Raw genomic sequence first — 19,962 nt, forward strand, 5'->3', positions numbered from 1 at the left:
TTGTTTTTATTTATGTTGATTGTGGGATTGCTAAAATTGGAACCTGCATAATGGAAGACCAAAAAGCAGCCTAGCTCCCGTAAGGCCACACCAAACCAGCATTACAAATGGTTGTGTTTTCTGAATTAAGACGGTTACCTTCAGTACAAAAATGTAGGCAGCAGGGAGCCTGGGACTTGCAAACATGTATAAATTCAGCCTATGAGTGTATAATCTGGTAGGCTGTGTACGTGTCTTCTATACAACTTCTGATGACGACTACGAGAAAAATGAAATGAAAAGATATGACCTGAATTTGACTAGTTATGTATCACCCTAGCCCCCTGGCCAGTGTGGAGAAACCCAGCATTAGTTATCAAATGTAAGGCAGCTTGTGAAGCGCAGTTCATGTTCTTGTTGACCGGCTTCATTGTCACGCAGAGAGCCTTGTGCTGACCATGCTGAAGGCCGAACCAATTTATGGTATGAATATTGACTTCTCATGCTTTGTGCTGACCGTCTCTGAATTTTCTGCACGGATACAACTGATCAACAATCAATCACACACGTTTCAGATTTTGCAACGAGTTTAGGCTTCACTAATGCCATTCAACGGGTTCCTTTTTTTTAGCTTTCCCCTTTGGCCGACCAATCTGTCTGACACTTTTACCACTCAGAAGCTTCAGTGCACGCTCAAGCGTGATCTCCTTCGGATCCATATTCTGTTATCAAACATTTTCAAGATATTATCAGTCTTGCAAGTAAAGCCTCCAAATTCACCAAACACGATAAAAAATAAATGCACATGAAAAATAAAAATGTATCAAACTTTGAAATGTAAACATCTTTTATATGGCTACAACACAAGGAATCGGACAATCATAGCTGATATGTTAATACATATATTAATGTTAGTCTGGTACTCTGGTTTCTGAAACTAAAATGTTATGATGGTAGCATGTACCTTTGGAACTGCAGCAAGAGATCTCCTATGCTTGATGTTGTATCCAAGTTTAGAATGTGTTATAAGTACAGGATGCTCATCATCGGGATGTTTTCCCTGTAGGAAAATACAATATCATGGAACCCAACTCAACAAAAAGCACCAACAGCTACAGTTCAGAGAAATGTGTACCAGAATTTTGGGATATTGCAACAGCTCAATTGCATCTTCTAGAGTGACAGTATCTATATCTTTGACCTGAAACAAGAGTTCAATAACAGTTGTTTTGAGCTCCTGAAAAGGATAGAAAATTGTTGGTTATGGGCTTCCTTTTAATTTAGAAAAAATAAGGTAATGATCACCTCAGAAAGGGAAGCCCTTTTTGGAAACAGTCCCTTTTTGTCCTCTCCAACCTGGACATAGTGACCATACGGACCTTGTTTCAAAAACACCTGTAGATTTAGCAATAAAGTTGTTACACACTTAATTCACATTACAAATTTGCAAATAACAAATCTGAATGTCATAAATTGAAAATACCTTTTTATCAGAATCAGGCATGATACCTAGTAACCTGGGTTCAAAAGACTTAGGACTTTCATCTATGGGTTCGGTATCATCTTCTTGCTGTGACAATGAGCGAGCAATGTATCTACAGTAATTAGACCAGTGATTAGGTATGAAAATAATCATCAACAATCAATAAATAAACCTGGAACTCATAATACATAGCAAGTAACAATGAAGAATATAGGTATTCAATTTATAGTGGGGGTGAACAAGGTCATACTTGCATTTCGGATGTCGATCACAGCCTATAAAGTAACCTTCACCATACCTACTTACTTTAAATCTCAGGGTTCCCTCAGAACAGCTGCAGGAATTGGAAACACACACACAAAAAAAAAGGATGTTGATAATTACAAACGTGAATGCATCCCATAATACAATCACATTGAAGGTTAGCCATAACAGAAACCTGAATGAATATTGCAAATATCTTGATTTCCAGTATTCAATATGTACGATCTATGGAAGATAGCTTAAAGGTACATGTGACATGCATTACCTAGGGCAAATTCTACTGTCCTTATCATCATCAGGAAAGAGGATAGGACCAAATTTTTCTTCGAACATTCTCTCTACCTGCAATAATGTCAAATTTAGTTTCGAAAGTTTAGTGCTTACAGGTATATCAATAGTATTAAATGTGCATGTTGAACTCAGCAATTCCATGCTCCAAAGAAGCTAAAGCAACCCAATGCTACGCTAGACTATTGTGAAACTATCTGGACTCAGCCAGTTGACCATGCCACCTTTTGCCCCCAAGAAGTGTTCAGTCCTCCCCAAAAAATATTTTGGAGCTCCCTTTGCACATATGTAGGGTTCAACCAGAACCGTGGTCTGTTGGGTGATATAAGTGGACAGTTTTTAAATATCTACTTAACCAAGATGCATCAGCAGAGACACAGAGAAATATTGTAGTTTGCCATTTCTCATGTCTTTTTCTTCAAAGCAAATGCAGACTTGATCAGTTTTAGGCAATACAGGACTATGGATAAAATCCTACCAAAGCAAAAACCCTAATCTATTAACCAGAGAAATGAACCTGAAATAGTTGACTTCAGTTGATGTGTCATTCAAAAAGATTGATTTGATTGTCATCCAAAACCAAAACTAAGAGAACTTGTATCATCAAAGAACCAGCTGTTGGCAATGGCCAAGGTGAGTTCCCTGAACTCACAGCCACACCACATCTTCTTCTCCGCGCCGCCGCCGCCGCCACCTTCTTCTCCGAGGTGCACCTGAGCTCGCATTTCATCAAGCACGACGCGTGCACGCGGGGCTTCTTCAACCACGTCGCTGAGAGCACAAACCTGCACCATCAGGAGGGCGGGCTCCTCGTAATCCTACTGGACCAGGTGCACGCGGTCTTGGCGGCGCGGCTGCTTGCAATCGCGGGCCCAGTGCCCGATCTTGCCACAGTTTAGGCACTGGTCCTTGCTGACGCGCCCGCCGCCGCCGCCGCCCTTCTTCCTTGTCTTGCTGCGCCCTCTTCCGCGTCTGCCGCCACCGCCGCCTCGCGAAATAGAGGACCCTTCCCCTGCCTTCCGCTTGCGCACACGCACCGCGCACTGCTCCTCAGTGAGTAGCAGCTGGCCGCTGGCGGATGTGTGCGCCGGCGCCTCCACGACGCGGTCCTTGACCGCCTTGAGTCGCCCCGCAATGTCCTCAATCGTGCGCTCACTCATCTCGAGCAGCGTCTCAATTGACATTGCAATTTGGGCGAATCGTGATGGCACGACCTGTAGGAACTTGGTGACGGCATCCTCCTCGGTGATGGTGTCGCCCAGCGACCCCAACTGGCTCACCATCGTCGTGAGCCGGAGTGCGAAGTCCTCGACAGCCTCAACGTTGCGGAAGACGATCGCCTTGTACTCGCGGTGGAGCTGCTACGCCTTCGCCTTCCGCACGCAGTCGTTGCCGAGGCACATTGTCTTGAGGCTCTCCTAGGCCTCCTTCGTTGTGACCTTGGAGCCGAGCGCAACGGAGAACTCCGACGGCACGCCCTTCAGGATGGCCTCCATGGCCATCTGGTCTTCTTGCTCATCGTCCGTGCCGATGCTCACGGACTTCCAAAGGCCCCTGGCCTTCATCATCAACTCCCACTCAGCGTAGTCGCCGCGGGTGAGGATGGGGTACTGCACGCCGCCGATGTCCCACACCATCTTCTTCACCACGCACGTCGCCCCGCGACGCTCTGGTGATAGAGACGGCCGGCGCCCTCGTCCTTGCCCTCTCTCAGCCATCGCCGCGCTGAATCACTAAGAACTCGGCTCTGATGCCACTTGTTGGCAATGGCCAAGGTGAGTTCCCTGACCTCACAGCCACACTCACACAAACATAAGCTGGAGGTAGAAGGAGATAGAGAACAGAGCACACACACACAATCAGTTTCAATTTTGGTGCTGCTGAACTGAATTGAGCTGCAGCTGCTCTTCTACTCTTTATAGAGACTAAAGTCAAACTAGAGTACATATTAGAATGAGTGCTTCTACCAACTACCAACTACCTACTACTTAGCACAATACATGACAGGGCATGCTTGCCCTTCTACTCATGGCACTGCTGCCATATACAGCAGGCAGGACCCAGTAGCAGGCCAGGAGCTCTACCAGCTCCATTGACTTTGCAAAAGGAAGAGAGAAGCAAATGAGCTGAGCAATTAACCAACACCAGCATACTCAGAAATTAAAATAAATCTTACCTTTCTGCCATCCAGTTTACTAGCATCTGCACAATATTTACTGAATCGTTCCCAGTAATCTTTCAGAAGACCCTTCCATTCAGTTGAACCAGCAGATACATTGTCTAGCTATTAATGTCAAAGAAAAGGAACTTCAATACGATTTAACAACCAATTAATTTTTGCATATTACTGAAAGATGTTTTTATAAAGGATAAATTAAACGCTATTGGTAGCAATATAAAGTTCATTTTCTGATTGCAATAGTTCTGCAGATACCAGAGCTAATAGAAAAATCTTCAGAAATATATAATCATGAGGTAAGCGGATTGTCTTGCTTGAGTCCCATGCTTTTTATGGCTTCTCATAATTAGCTCATTACAGAATTAGGGTGATTAAGAAATCAACTATACTGCTTTTCCCCAGGCATAACACACTGCAGTGTGAAGGCATCATGAGGGGGATCTTCCCCTTCCAAGACAAGCCCAAATTCAGATCCGTCTCCGAGATATGTTTATTCTGTGAACTTGTGACGAGCATTGTTTTCCTCATTACACTCACTACAGTTTGTAGTTATCATATTTTAATTCAGATTTAGCATGCACGGGGAAGCACAGAAATTAACAATGTGTACTGAAAAATTGACAGTCTAGGGCTAGTTTCAAGTTGCTGACGTGTCCTAAACAGTGCTGTGGATTCTCTGCGACCCTCAGCTCTCATCTGCCCCTCTCAACTGCCGTTCACACTTTAAATTGTATTGGGTTGCCACACCAAACTACTACAATATTTATTTGTCTTCCATTATCACTGAGAAACTTAGTAATTGTAATAAAAATAATTAGACTTATGGTAGTAGTCCTCTTCATCTTGGAACATTAGATTAATTTGCGATTATTATGAAATTAATACATATGAGGCATTTAGAAGCAATGCTATGTAAGTATAGTCTTCATCATCTAACTGACATTTAAGCGCTCTTGGCATCCCAGGGTTGCTGGCCAGAGCACCATGAGTTCATGACTTATGTCTTGAATCATTTCCAGTTATAATAAAAATGTTGCTAATGTCTTGAATACAAGAATAATCATGAGCACAGTTAGAAGCGTTCCAGTGTCCATTAGGATGTGCTGCTTTCCTGAATTCTCATATTGGTTTAATTAATATTTAATAGCAGTAGCCACCAACCAGCCAGCCTAGGCAGGTTTCTAGAACTATGGTATAAACCACATAAACTATAAACTGAGAAATGTTTACTACCTCTGTCTCCATGTTAGCTGTAAAGCTGTAATCAGCAACCTCAGAGAAATGGTGCAAAACGAATGCCGAAACCTGAAAAATGAGAAGACATTGAACACCAAAATAAGACACATTGGAATTTAATTTAGGACAAGCAAACTCTGCTAGTGCTCGAGAAAAAAAAAACAAGCAAACTCAGATAAATTGAAACAGGGCCTATAAATATAACTGGTGTTGATATGGGAAACATGTCATTGAGCTGGAAAAGGGAAAGGGGGAATGCCCAGTGCTAAAGTTCGCAGGGTCTAGGGAAGGGAATTTCTAAGCAACGGTAAACACCACAAAATGCACAAGAATGTAATGGCAAGATGTAATCAGGCATTTTGCTAGCAAAACCATACAAATATACTCTGAGATCATTAGAGATAAAGGTAAACTTTAGATGTTTTGGCGAAAACTTGCATTGTTTACAAATAATAATAAGAGACAAATGAAATAGTCAAATAAAGATACATTATACAAAAGGGAAAATTGGATCTTTATCATCAAAACATCCAAAGTTTAGAAAAATACCATTAAAAGATCGAGATTTAGAATATCACCATCATAAGATTACACCGTTATTGCCTTCTACCACTTCTGTTAACTCGACATTAACTACTGATTGGAAAAAGAAAAGAAAAACTCATGCTGGTACCTCCTCTTCCAGTAATATGCAGACCAGCAAGGGCGATCAGATGAGGCAGAGTTTGCAGTGGCAGCATCAGCAACCGCTAGGGGCAGCGTGATGGTGGTTTAATTTACACTTGCACCTTCTGCAGTTATACTCCTTCCATGCGTGTGGCAGATTAATAATTCCATGCCTTTTCCACGTGCTTTTAGTCTTGAGCTTCTCTAAGTAGCTCAAGAACGAATAGCACATAGCCTACACACTTCTCTGATGGTAGCCCCCAAACACACGCACACACGCAGCCCTGAAAGGGGATTGTGGCTCCCCAGCGGAAGCAGTTCCCAGCCGCTCAACTGGAGTCGCTGGAACCCATGGGATGAGGTCAGATAGGTGCCTCGCCGCCAGCATTCAATGCCGGAGCCACGGCATGTCCTCCGTGGCCCCACATTCCAATCCTGCTGCGGAGCCCAGCCCCAGCACCGTCGGTTCCGCGAAGCCATGGCTGATGCCAGGGTTCGGACTTGGGAACTCGGAGCCACCACATCCAGGGAGGTGCTTCGCCAGGCATATGGTCTTGGCAATCCCCTTCTGCTGTTTCGCGCGTGTGTTTGGGGCTGGGGTGTATGCGAGCTTCTTTTTTTCAATCACTAGATAACGTCCAGTTAACAGAATAGTAGAAGGCAACAACGGAGTAACCTTTTAATGATAATATTCTAAAGTTCAATCTTTTGGTGGTATTTTTCTAAACTTTGGATCTATTGATGGTGCAGATCCAATTTTCCCTATGCAAAATGATATGCATTTGCAGAATAGATTATCTAATACAAAATGATGCATTTACCTGAAGTATTATCTGTCTTAGAATAAATGTACAAAAAATTGAGATGATAACAGAGCTAAAGATATTTGATCATATAGGATCATTCCAAAGGGAGGACATCAAATCAGGAAAAAGAACAAACCATTCGACCGCGGAATTCAGGGTGCAGAACTCGACTTTTTATTGTCACGTATTTCCGGTCCTGAACAAAACAAGTATAGAAAATACTATTATCCTCGTGGACAAGTCAGCACTAATGACAATGAACGAAGGTAAGATTTAGTGCATAGTAGATTTCTAAAACTTTGCAATTGTTTTTCACCAATATGTTGTTGCTATCCAAACTCAAAGGCATAAGAGTGCGCTAGTTCTGAATGTGATCTGGGGAAAAAAATAAGTGTGCCTTTTTATTGCTTTGTTCTCTCATGGTATTAGCACCAAATGCCAGGGAAAATGACCTATAATCAGCGGTTTAAACTTATATGACTTCAGCTTTAAGAAACTGGTAGTGATCAGGGATATAGAAAAGGAAGAGCATAAGGGAATGCGAAGGAGGATAGTATTAGCAGAGAGAGAATATGTATCTGTCCCTTTTTTACATCACTGAAAAGGGCTCTACTACCAGAGCACCAGTTCATAAACCCTGGTCCACGATGAATGGAACCAGAAGACTATGATTATGATAGCTCAACATCAACCTTAACCAACTTATATACCAAATTGAGACCCCTGCTCATAGACACCAGGCAACAGCACCACCCTCCCACCCCGCTATACCCTACTCACCACCCTCCTGTCTAGTTTACCTATTAAGCAATCAGACGCTAGGCGCCATCCCAGTCTAGCACCTAGCACCTAGCACCTAGCAGCTTTTAGAACAATGCTTGATACAGCATACCCTAAAAAAGGACTCAATCAACCTAGAAGGATCTAGGTGGCATTGTAATAAGAAGAAATAGGCATGCAAATTTGAGTTAAAGACGACCCAAACATGGGCGGCGAGAGTGTACACCCACAAACCCACCAACTGAGCTAGGCTCAGTACTCTACAGTCTACACCCAGACCCACATGCAGACCAACATCATTCAATTTCCACTGCAACCCAAATGTCAAGTGTGACATGCACCCATGACAGGACACTATAAGACAGCATGGCGTGTGCTATATTTTGTGGCATATGCATGTAGTCTTTCCTAGAGCGCACCTACAGGTGCGAAAGCAGTCATGCAGCCATTGTTGATAGAGGCAATTCCTTACGTACCATTAAAAAAGTTCGCAATTCCATATCAACCACTACAAAAGTTATTGTGCCTAATGTGCCACTAGTCCATTTTGCTGTTTCCCTCAACACCACTGCCGTCTAATTTGACTGCAACGGCAGCTAACAGCAGGTCGCAATGACCATTTTGCCCTCATCTTCCACCTTTCGTATTCCCTCTTCTTGTTCTTGTATGGCATGACGGCCGGCGCGAGGTGCACCACCCACCTGGGCCTCTGCTCGCCCGCGATGCTCGCCTACGCCTCCGCCCGTCTGTGAATCCCCGAGCCAGAGTCACTCGCACCCCCCTTAGCCGAAGCCCACGTTGTACAGCTCGTGCTTTTTGGTTGGAATCACATCGCAACCCACTCATGGAACGGGATAATCTTGGATGGCAGACGCGTGCACGCGCACCCAATCTAACACCGGGAGAGAAGGCAGGAGCTAGGCCTTGAACAGATAATCCCCGTGCATCAATCTTAGCTATGTACTAGTAGTCTAGTACCCAAAAGGAAGATGAAATGGCCATCAAGTGCACGGTGCGGTGGCCGCTAGGCTGAGCTCACGCTGGCGGCTGAACACAATGGCACACTCCGGAAGCTTGCCGATCCCCGCCCACACGCGTTCCCAAGCTGGAGCCGCTCCTGCCCTTGACTGCTCCGCCGTGCGCTCCTCCAGCACCACTAGGCCGGGTTTTGAGATCCCCGGACACAGCGGACACGGATTCGCCAGCGTTGAGGTGGAACGGCATGCGGGCAGCGATAGTGACGTGGTTTCACGGCGTTCTCGTCCGACACGTCGAGCTTGTCGATATGGTCGTCGTCGGGATTGGCCATTGGCGATGACACCTCAACTACCATCGGTGGTGGTGACCGGTGAGAGTGATGTCGTCGGCTTCGTCTGCGAGGAGGGCGGTAGAAGAGTTGGACTCAACGGTGGTGAAGGGGGAGCGCCGGAGCGGGGGTGGGGAAAGGAGAGGTCGACGATGGGGGGACCATCACCATGGAAGGGGTGGGAAGAAGCCGTTGACTTGGAGCTTGACAAATAGGGCCCCATGTAAGAGGGGCACTTTGGCCATTCCCGCAAAAATGTGACAGCTTCTATACCTCTAACGGTGAGATGGGGTGACAGAATTGACTGCAGTGGTATGAGAGGAAACAAAAATTTGAGGTAGTGGCTTCTAAGGTGCAAGAACTTTTCTGATGGTAGATATGGAATTGCGAACTTTTTTATTGGCCCGTAAGGAATTGCCTCTTGTTGATATCAGCTCAGGACATGTATCGGTGCAATTAGTTGAAGACATTGGGGGTAATTTTTTAAAGTTAGGGAAGTAAGGTATATGATTCTATTACTTGATAATAGGATTCGAGCTCATTAAGAACTACTGCAATCAGTTTGGCATCAATGCAATAAGCCTTCGTTGGAAGACATGTGCGCAGATCCTCTGCTGTGTCCAGGAAGGAACAGCACTGTGCGCAAGAAGGCCAGATAGCCCTTCACTAACCCCTTGAAATAGACCAGTAACTCATGCCTCCATGTACATTCCCACAAAATCCAAGACAATTATAGTGCACCACTCTGACAGAATCTACATGAGCCACCCAGCCCAAACTTGGCATCGGATACATATTAGCAATTAAGTATCCAGCACAAAAATCAACAGAATATGTCTAAATTAAGAAAGGCTAACAGATATACTTTAGGCATACCTAAATAGCCTTCCAATACCATGGTAAAAATAGTAGGGAAGTAGAATGTTATATTACCTGTAACACTTTCAGTATAGATGCATAAGTAGATGGCCTTCCAATTCCAAGTTCTTCTAGCTTTTTAATCTGGAGATAACAGGCATAATATGAAAATCTTGTAGCAGTAGAAGCCAGTAAAAAGAAACATTATTTCACTGCAGAAATGGATAATCCTCAGAGCAAACAAGTGAAAATAAAACATAATAGATTATTGCTTACCAGTGCACCCTCAGAATAACGTGGTGGTGGCTTAGTAAAGTGTTGCCCAAGATGCACATTAACTGGAGACACAAAGTCCTTAACCTGGAAGAAAGGAGATGCGTTAATAACATACTGGAATAGTTGAATGATAGCCAATAACCTCAGTAGCTTGAGAAGTAAAAGGAAGGAATCGTCGAGCGATAGTTCAGCAGCTGCTAACCTTTAATTTGGACAGGACCTCAAAATTAGCCTCAAGCACAGCATCTCCCTCAGAGCTGTCGCTGGATGGACTTGCCTCAATGTCCTAAAAGTAGCAAAGTTTATTGTTATTGAGTTTTAAATTCGTAAACTGAAAAGTTGGCACACATTTCCTCATAAAGTGCAATTGACAACCATGCTTCCATTCAAGCAAAGTCCTACTCCTAACCATCAGCACGGAACGGAGCTCAGTCCAGAACATAAAAAAGCCAAAGGCACTGATGAATCAGAACAAACTCATGCATTTCGATAAAAGTTTTGAAGGAAATAACCTAAGGAAAAAGAATGCAAACTCCACAAAGGGATTCAACGGAAAACTTGCAGGGCTACAAAATAACACAAATTATGTACTATGCAACAATTCAATATAAAAATGTATTTTTGTGCATATCTGAAGCCATGAAGTGACCTAAAAATTTGTCTTTCCATGTCCTAACCGACATTAAAAAAGAATGAATTGATACTGAATGAGTGCAAATAGATTACATCTAGATAAGTGAGTTCGTCAAGCAAAACATTAACCCAATAGCGAAGTAGAAAAATAAATGGTCATCTGGTTACACGTTTGCAATAGTGCCTATCATACATCACAAATTCATGATATGATATGAATGCCAACGACTAAAAGTTGCTTTCGAGGACATGTGTGTTTATCTTTTTTTACTTTGTACAAGAAGCTAAACACATTAGGGAAAACCCACTCAAACTAGCAGAAAACAAGGCTGGTTCATACCAACAGTGCGTTTGGCAGCTGAGGGAAAGGGGCATGGGAATTAGTGGTGGGATCACTTAGGGAATTGACTTGAGTTTAATTTTTAGTCCTATTCCCTTGTTTGGCTTTTGGAGAGAATTAAGAGTGGGAGTTTAAGAGAGACTTCGTATCCTTTCTTTGGTGTGGGAGTTTAGTAGGGAATTATATCATAAGTCATGATTAACGGTGTAGTTTAAAACAAATACCCACCCAATTTTCCCAGATAGTATGTTTTTTTCTTGAACACACAGGAGAGCTGCGTATCATTATATTAAGAAGAAAAATAAGTTTAGAACCCATACAGCACTACATACTCTCACCATACAATAAGCTTGCACATACTTGCCTTTTTGATACATACAAAACCCGACCTCGACGAACTTTAGCTATCATTTGGCATGGGGGCAAGGAGGTGAGATATACCTCAAGCCCCGGCCAAACTCCAGAAGTGCAATTCATCTCTAAAGAGTAACAACACTACGTTTAGGTTAGGCAGATAGTATCTGATCCAGTTGTACTTGTACCCCGAAACAAATAGCAAGCAAATGAAGATTATGTATATGATAAAAGCTATACCAGAAAAGTAATTGGCCTCCGAACCATCAAACTTTAACATTGATACATTCAATAGATCAAAAGTGTCATCAGGCTACTCAGTAGGCTGAAAGAAGTAGCACAAGCTAAGGTTGGAAGGCCACCTTAAAAGCCAACCAACGCATTTTCTTAAGAAATTCAAGTACAAGAAAGGAAGGACTGTGCAAATATAACTGCACCATAGAGGATTTCTAAAATCCATAGAAGATGCAAGAAGCAAGTGTACAATAATTATACTTTTAGAACTTACCCCATAGACAGCTTGGTATCCCTTGAAGTCCAGTCTTGATGCAGACGAATGAAAACTCATGTCTCCTCCAGGAGTTCCAATATCCACTTGAATCTACAGAGCAAGCATGTAGTTTGATGGAACGCTTAATAAATTAAAATTTAACAAAAACACAGTACAAAGAATTTTAACATGTTTCCCATGCTAGAGAATGAGGATGTCACATTTACTATCTACTACACCAGATGTGTTTTAAGCAAATGTTTTTATTGAAGACAACAGCTGAAGTGAAGTTCCTCAGCTGTGTTCCTAAGGTAGATGGCAACAATTGTAAACAGGGTTTTAGTTACACAAAACATATAAACTATGCAAAGAAACATGGCTAAATGAAGTTTCACAAACCAACCAGTTAGCTGAAAGCTCATGGTGAATCTCCAGCATGTAGCCTCAATTAGGTCTGCAAGAAGGACACATACTGCGCTGCGATTGCTTTTCTTGACTAGTTGACACATACCGGACCACTTGACTAGTTGGCTTTAATACCACACTGAATTTTATACATCATATTCACCCAAAAACCTAATGCTAATGATATTGGAAATGTAGGTAACATATACAGAGATGCCTCATTAATCTACCATAAATTAAGAAAAATGGAATAAACATCCTAAAACTGAAACATGTCTCCTCAGCTAGAAGCACTTGCTGGCTGCTGCAAATTTCTTGTATGTTTCAACTTATTAAGGTTTTCCTTAGCCAATAGAACTTTGTTTACCATAACTTATCACCATCATAAAAAAACAAAATCAACCATAGGGAAAAATGAAGTGCAAGAGTAACCAACCAGATCAGTCCTGGAAGCTTCCATTTGGCAAGCCATTGTCCTTTTCCATATTAGAGTGTACAGTTTTAGAGAATCATCATCAAGTACTCCAACCAAAGATGCTACAAGAGATATAGTGACGCAACCATATATTAAAAAACAGACATAATAACGAGTGATATCACTTTCGAAATGAATTAGAAAAACTATATATATGTAAGATGCTCATGCAATCCATTGCCATATTCCATTAGAGTGTACAGTTTTAGAGAATCATCATCAAGTACTCCAACCAAAGATGCTGCAAGAGATATAGTGTCGCAACCATATATTAAAAAACATACATAATAATGAGTGACATCACTTTCAAAATAAATTAAAAAACTATATATATGTAAGGAGCTCATGCAATCGAATAGAACATGCTGATTGGAGGAAAGATACTGCCATTATCAAGTGGAAATGGTCATCCATAAAGCATATTCACTACAGATTGCACAACACAGCACCCTCAATGATGCAAACAAATTCCAAGTGCAATTTTCATACAAGTATTACTCGAATCTCTGAAAATAATAAAGCAGTGTATGAGGCAGAATTACAAGGCATGAATTGTACAACATATTGTTCATTAAGAAATGTGGACCACAAGAAACCAAACCTATCATAGCATATCATGTACATTACTAACAACATCTTCGTGATGATTCTTGAATCTGAGATAATAGAATTATAACCTCCATGGGGCAATATGCATGTACCAAAGCTTACTCAAAATTGTTTGCTAGGAGATAGTTAGCAGCTGTAACTGAAGAAATGCAATAAATCAACAAAACCACAGGGTAACTCATTACATGGCAACCTCCTGATACTGGTGGGCCTAATGGATTCATGGGCTTCTTGAGCATTTTTCACCTTCTTTAAATACTTCCTGATGTTCTCTGAAGCATACTCTTGACCATATCTGAAGAAAATTCAAATCAACAAGAAGAATTGCTGGCCACAAACCATATTCAGATTCACATAATTACATCAGGTGCTAGAATCTCAAAACTATAGCGGAATACCATCAATCAACAACTTGAACCCTCTTATCATGTCGTCAAAGATCATCAGAGTTCAGACCAATTAAAGAGTTTTAAATTAGTCAGCTCTTTTTTGAATAATGTGTCTTACAGTTGTGGGTTCATCTAATAAGCCTTAAACAAATATGAGCGACTCTGAAAATTTCCACTAGTATAACTAAATCCCATAGGAACTCAACCAAATTATTGGATTAAGCATGGATTACATGTTAAATGGAACAAGAGAAATTAGCACCATGTTAAATTAGAAAGAGACTTAGCAGCTACTTTAGAGAGAAAGTTGTGAACCTTTCTTTGACCAATGAATGGATGTCTTCTGCAGCTCCATTAGAAATCTTCAAGGGGTGAAAGGAGAACAAACAAGTCAACAAGCTATTTAAACAAGTAAACATCTAGTATATTGGATCTTCAATAATCTCTTATTGACAACTTTCTGGAAAATCTCACATCAATGGATAGTCAGAAGCGTCCGTCATGTACCATTGCATCATTCATTTAGACTTTAGTTACCTAACTTCAGTCAATTTGGCATGCCAGTCATGAAATGTTTCATACAAGAATTTTAGTGAATTAAAGTTTCAGTGTACTTATTATCTTTTACTCCCTACAGTCACAGATAAGTGGCATTTTAGAAATCTACGTGCTCTCTGATCTCCATAATGTAAATTTGAGTAGTATATCTATCATAAGATATTAGAGAAGGTGCATACTAGTAACATGAACTCTTTAAGCAGTCTAGCTTTGACTATGAACTCCGAAACCATCAACTTTGCAGGCTTAAACTATTTGAAGCCTATTAATGACAACTCAACTAAGTGCCAACAAATGTGTGGTTATGCAGTAATCATGCAAAAGAAGTGTTTTGCTCAAGTGAATGCATCATTTAAAGTTCCTACTGTCCAGCTTTCTACCCACTGCTTTAATCAGAAGGCTTACACATGCACCTGAATGCTGCAGCATAGTTTTGATCATTTTAAAGTAAATGCACTAACTTTAGACTATGAACAAACTAGATGATCAATTTGAAATTTTCAAATAGAAAGTAAAGCAGAGGGGAACAAAGACTTGTGGAACATATGCACACAACAATAAACAAGGTAAAACTACTTGAGTCAACAAAATGTTGGGTGTTACTTACATGGAACCCATCAGTTCTCATATATGTTATCAACCCAGTCGCTTCATCTGAGGAAAGGTTGATACCCTCATAAAGCTTTTGGGCAACCTGCAGTCATATAATGAGTTGCGTGAGCCAACAGATTATACTACATATAAATGCGCTACATAATGAGTCTAGCAGAAACAACCTTCATGGTATACCCTGCAGTAAAATGTAGTTTGTTTGCTGCATCCTGCTGGAGGCTGGACGTAATATATGGCATCGGAGGATTCTTGTGAATTCTACTTCTTTTAACACCTAGAACTTCAAACTGAGAAGAATGAATCCTCTTTTCTATAGCTCGTGCTTCTTCTTGAGAACATATGGAAAGTTGATCCAACTTTTTTGAATTCAGAAGCTTTATACGGGATGGAATGAATGTTCCACTTGAAGGATTTGCAAACTGGGTTGTGAAGTCTGTCTGTACTGTCCAATACTCTTGTGGCTTAAACTGTTCTATTTCAGCTTCCCGATCACATACAAGGGCCAAAGCAGCAGATTGGACCCGTCCAGCTGACTGGCAACCAGGCAACTTCCTCCACAGAAGTGGCGATATGCCAAACCCAATCAGATAATCAAGAGAACGGCGTGCAAGATAAGCATTAACCAAGTCCATGTCAATATATCTCGGGGCCATTAAAGCCTTTTTTATTGCATCCTCAGTTATTTCATGGAAAGCAACTCTTGCAACAGTCACATTGCAGCCTAGTGCGCCTTGCTGTTCAAGCATTTCTTTGATGTGCCAAGCAATTGCTTCACCTTCACGATCAGGATCAGATGCAAGAATTAAATTTTCTGCTCTGGAGAAAAGAGAAGGGCATTGGTAAAAAAAACAATCAACCATTCCTCACAACACGAGGGGTAAAATCAATCAGCAATACATCTGCAGATGTATCAAGCTTTCATAATACTAACTTAGTTGAATTCAGATTAATATAACCTATCATTAGTATAAGCAGAAGTTTGGTCTTAAGGGAAAGTGTCAAATTACATAGTTCAGGTGGGCAAAAGATATGTTCGGATACAGTTCAAGCTACAGCTGAGGCCATGTTTTACCATCTTAATGGAAGATATAAATAAAAGATTAAAAATAGACACAACTAGAGGAACCACCATCACAGAAAAATTTTACATATTGGCAACCACAGAACTTTATTCATACAGAATTTAGTTGATTTACTTTCACAACATGTATACTACAAAAACATCAAACCAACAAGTAATACTTTAGCATGTTGCGTCAACATACACAACTGATGATAGTGACACTTCAATCACAAGAATAATGTAAGCATACAAAACTGGTGACGGTGATACTTACATATAGGAACATAAAAATAAGAAATCAGAGCACAAACTATCTGCAGGGATTGCTTAGCTATAGAAACTACAGTCCCAAATGAACAAACTACTAATTGTTTTAATATTTTCTAGCAGCTGCCATTGAAAATTCATAAGTTTGGATGCAGTGTAATAATCAGGAGATTTACTACAAATTAATTGCTTGTCCACAGAAATATATACGACATTTGTAATTTGCAAATCAAGTTTATGCTCAAAGGTAAATAGTCTCCGTTAGGGTCTAGGCTCAGTGTTATAAATAATACTTTTAAAAACCAGTAACTTTAATTCAATAAAGTTAAGAACTACACAGGGCCTGTTTGTTTGCTGCAGCTTTTGAGCTTTTCCGAAAAGCTGTTGCTGGCTTTTTGGTTCTGAAAAGCCACCACTAGCTTTTAGAAGATGTGTTTAGCTTTTTGAGCTCAGAAAGGTACGAAAAGCTCACAAAACTGAGCTTTCCAGCTTTCCATACAAACTCAGCTTTTCTGAGCTTTCAGCTTTTCAAAAGCTGCACAAGAAGTTCGATGTTTGTTTGAGCTTCTAACGCTGAGAAGCTGCCAGGAAGCTCAAACAAACAGGCCCACAATGCAAAAGGTCATCCTTTGTTGCCACTTTTACTGCAGGAATTATAAGGATTGGACATTGGCATCATGAAAATGTGGCTCTGAATACAATAAAAGATTCTGGAGGCAAACATCCATGCGAACTGGAACCTATCAAGCGTTACAGCAAACTTCTACGAAAGGCCTATGTGATATTGTTTTTGTCTATAACTTTTTTATGATTAGAAACACAGTAACTAATGTGTGTAAACCTTTGAGGAAAAAAAGTGGCAGTGTTTCAACAGAGAGAATTAATATCAAATAACCAAAGAGTATCTACGTTTTATAATTTATATAAGTACAAAACATGTGAAATGATGCATCCATACTACACACTTTAAGAAACATACCCTTTGAGTGCTACTTTAATGCTCTTAAGGTGTGTCCAGGCAGCAGCAGGCACCTCCCAGACCATGCTGAAGTCATCATCAGGGCGGACGGATTTTGACCTACCTGCTAAATCTCTCACATGACCATAGCTTGGTACCACTTCGTACATGTCTCCAAGGTAATTCTGAATAACTTTTGCTTTCGTGGCTGATTCCACAACCACAACTGATTTGGCTGTGGGAGGATACAGTGGTACAAGTGGCTTTGCCTCACTACGAGAACCATCATTAGAGGTTTTCATGTAACTTTCAGCTTCAGATGACACAGTAGAAGCAGCAGAAACCTTTGATTTTGACTTTGACCTATTATTCACCTTTTTCTCTTTAGAACTATCAGCACCCTTTTTGGATTTAGAGTTGTCAGCCTTCTTGTCTTCTTGGTTAACACTAATACTCTCGGTCATCTTTGTTGCAGCTTTACGAGTTCTAGCAAGTATCCTCTTTTTCTTGGTAGGTACTTTCTTTTCTTTCATATCTCCATGAACTTCCTTTTTGCTTCCTCTAGAACTCTTCCTCTTGGCAGTGTCAGTCTTAGCATCAGTAACACTCTTGCTGCTGGTACTAGTAGATGTTGAAGCCTCATCAGCAATGGTACTACATGCAGCTAATGTGCTTTGTCGTTTCTCAGATCTGTGAAACAAACTGTGTGCAACACTTCCACCTTCCCTTCTCATATTTAGGTTTCCAAATGAACTCTTATTTTTAATGAGGAACCTTAGCTTTTTATTGCATGCAGTTGAGAATGGTCTTGAATTACCAATATTATTAGCCTTCAAAGCAATTCCACAGTTGTCTGTGGCTCTGAAACATATAGAACTATGCTTGCCAAGAAGCCCAGTAGTTAAAAAGGCACTACTTTTGGGCTGTAGGGAAACCCCGGAACTATTTCTTGAAAATAGTTGCCCTGATGAATTGCCCCTGAATGCAACCCTGCACATTTCACAGGGACGGAAAGGTGAAAAGGGCCAGGCGGCGGAAGAATATCTCTGAAACACCCCGAATTGAAGCTGTAAAGGCAACAAATAGACAACACATAAGGGACAAGCAAAGCCCAAATTAAACACCATAAACAGAGTATAACACTGTAGAACCATTGTATCATTCCTCTCATCTTCAGCCATGTTCTTAGTTGAGTTAATCCTATGATGATGAATTGATGCAAACGAAAGGAAAAAAAAGGGTGAATAAAACAATTGCACCACGTTTCTATTTCTTGCCAGTCAGAATTTTGCACATTTAGTTGGCAGGGGCCCAAGATGTTTTATATGTATCCACGGGATAAAAAAAATAATGTGCACCATGACATAGTTCCACGCAGAACTCTGCAGCTTGACATAGCTATCCCATCAAAGAGGAAAAAAAAACTAGAAAGCTTCGCCTGTGCCTCACGGGCAATACAACGAACAAGTGCGTTCACGCCCCACCCCGGCACTACGCAGCACGTAAACTTGCGCATTGGATGAAATTCTCCGCGGGGTGGGAGCCACTTACCATTGCGGGGGTCGGCGGCGGCAAGAGCGCGTGGGTGACGGCGCGGTGGCGCTGGGCATAGCCGTGCGGGAGGAGGCGGCGGAGCTGGAGCGCCATGGCCAGCGAGGCCGTGGGCGGAGCGGGGCAGGGCGGGCGCGCGCTCAGGAGAGGAGGACCATTGGTTTCGGGTGGGGTTTAGCTAGGGTTTTAGGGGCAAGGTGGGAGTGGATTGCGATTGCTAGGAGGATTGGAGGTGTGGCGAGGGAAGGGTGGAGGCGTGGAGCAGGCGGCGCCGCGGCGGAGCTGGCCTGTGGGAGCGGAAGCTGCGGAAGGCGCCGGTTGGAGGGGCCAGGGCCCAGGGGCAGAGGAATATCTACGGATTTTGTCGCCGGATGATTTTGTTATGGCTTTGGCGGCTGAGATGGTTTCAAGATTCGTGCGGCTGTGTTGCCACTCAGGCCCACGCTCGGTCCATATTGGAATTTTTTTTCCCGTAAAGATCCACGTTGGTCGCTGAGGAGAAGCAAGCTAGTCCAAGTGCACTGTTTTCAAAAATACCACATCATTTCATAAGGTGTATTTTCATGAATGAAACAGGAAGTTCCAGTGCACAGTTTTATTTCACGATTTCATAGGATGCCCATAACATTTAATTGTGAGGCATGTGATTGGCTATTGTTAGATGAAATGAAACTCCATAGCCCCCAATGCAAGTTTCAATAGGTTTCATAGTCCTGGAAACAGTGTATACACAGTTTCATCCTGATGAAACTCCTTCCCTCTCTCACTTCATAACTACCATGCCATGTCATCACATATGCTGATGTGTCACCGTATTTAATGTGCATGAAACCTCTGTGAAACTCCCACTGGGATTAGCCTAACAGATAGATATATGCAAAACGGTAGAGCTACCGCTCCTTCCAAAAATAACTTCGGCTCTGACCCTTTGGTGAAGTGGCTTATCTAGTGGAGCTAAAGTCGTTTTGCAAAATATTTAGTAAAACGGCTCTTAATGATAATATGGGTAATTTTATGATCACTTAATGCTTGGAGAGAAAGGAGAAGCTGGTGAAGCCATTTTTTTAGCTCCTCTTCTCTAGTGTAAGACATTTCGCGGCTTCTCCCTGACTTCGGTGGTGGAACCGTTTTGAAATT

The 19,962-nt window shown here is 41.7% G+C and overlaps 1 protein-coding gene across 2 annotated transcripts; it reads right to left on the reverse strand.

Moving 5' to 3' along the window:
* Positions 1-101: 101 nt before the first annotated feature.
* LOC117852240 (uncharacterized) lies at positions 102-19,144 on the reverse strand. Of its 2 annotated transcripts, none has more exons than XM_034734247.2 (21): positions 18,826-19,144; positions 17,296-18,341; positions 15,151-15,802; positions 14,982-15,068; positions 14,132-14,178; positions 13,613-13,722; positions 12,780-12,880; positions 11,957-12,049; positions 10,324-10,407; positions 10,122-10,205; positions 9,921-9,989; positions 7,038-7,097; positions 5,427-5,498; positions 4,191-4,298; positions 1,992-2,068; positions 1,713-1,796; positions 1,463-1,574; positions 1,285-1,374; positions 1,115-1,180; positions 944-1,039; positions 102-701 (listed from the first exon to the last, which is right to left on the reverse strand). In XM_034734247.2, exons 1-21 carry the CDS (start codon positions 18,919-18,921, stop codon positions 579-581), a joined length of 3,357 nt encoding a protein of 1,118 aa, XP_034590138.1. In that variant the 5' UTR covers positions 18,922-19,144; the 3' UTR covers positions 102-578. The 2 variants fall into 2 exon arrangements, with proteins under 2 accessions (XP_034590138.1, XP_034590137.1); XM_034734246.2 differs by having other exon boundaries at positions 1,115-1,216.
* Positions 19,145-19,962: the final 818 nt, after the last annotated feature.

Source organism: Setaria viridis, chromosome 4 (assembly GCF_005286985.2).
Source record: "Setaria viridis chromosome 4, Setaria_viridis_v4.0, whole genome shotgun sequence".
NCBI lineage: Eukaryota > Viridiplantae > Streptophyta > Magnoliopsida > Poales > Poaceae > Setaria > Setaria viridis.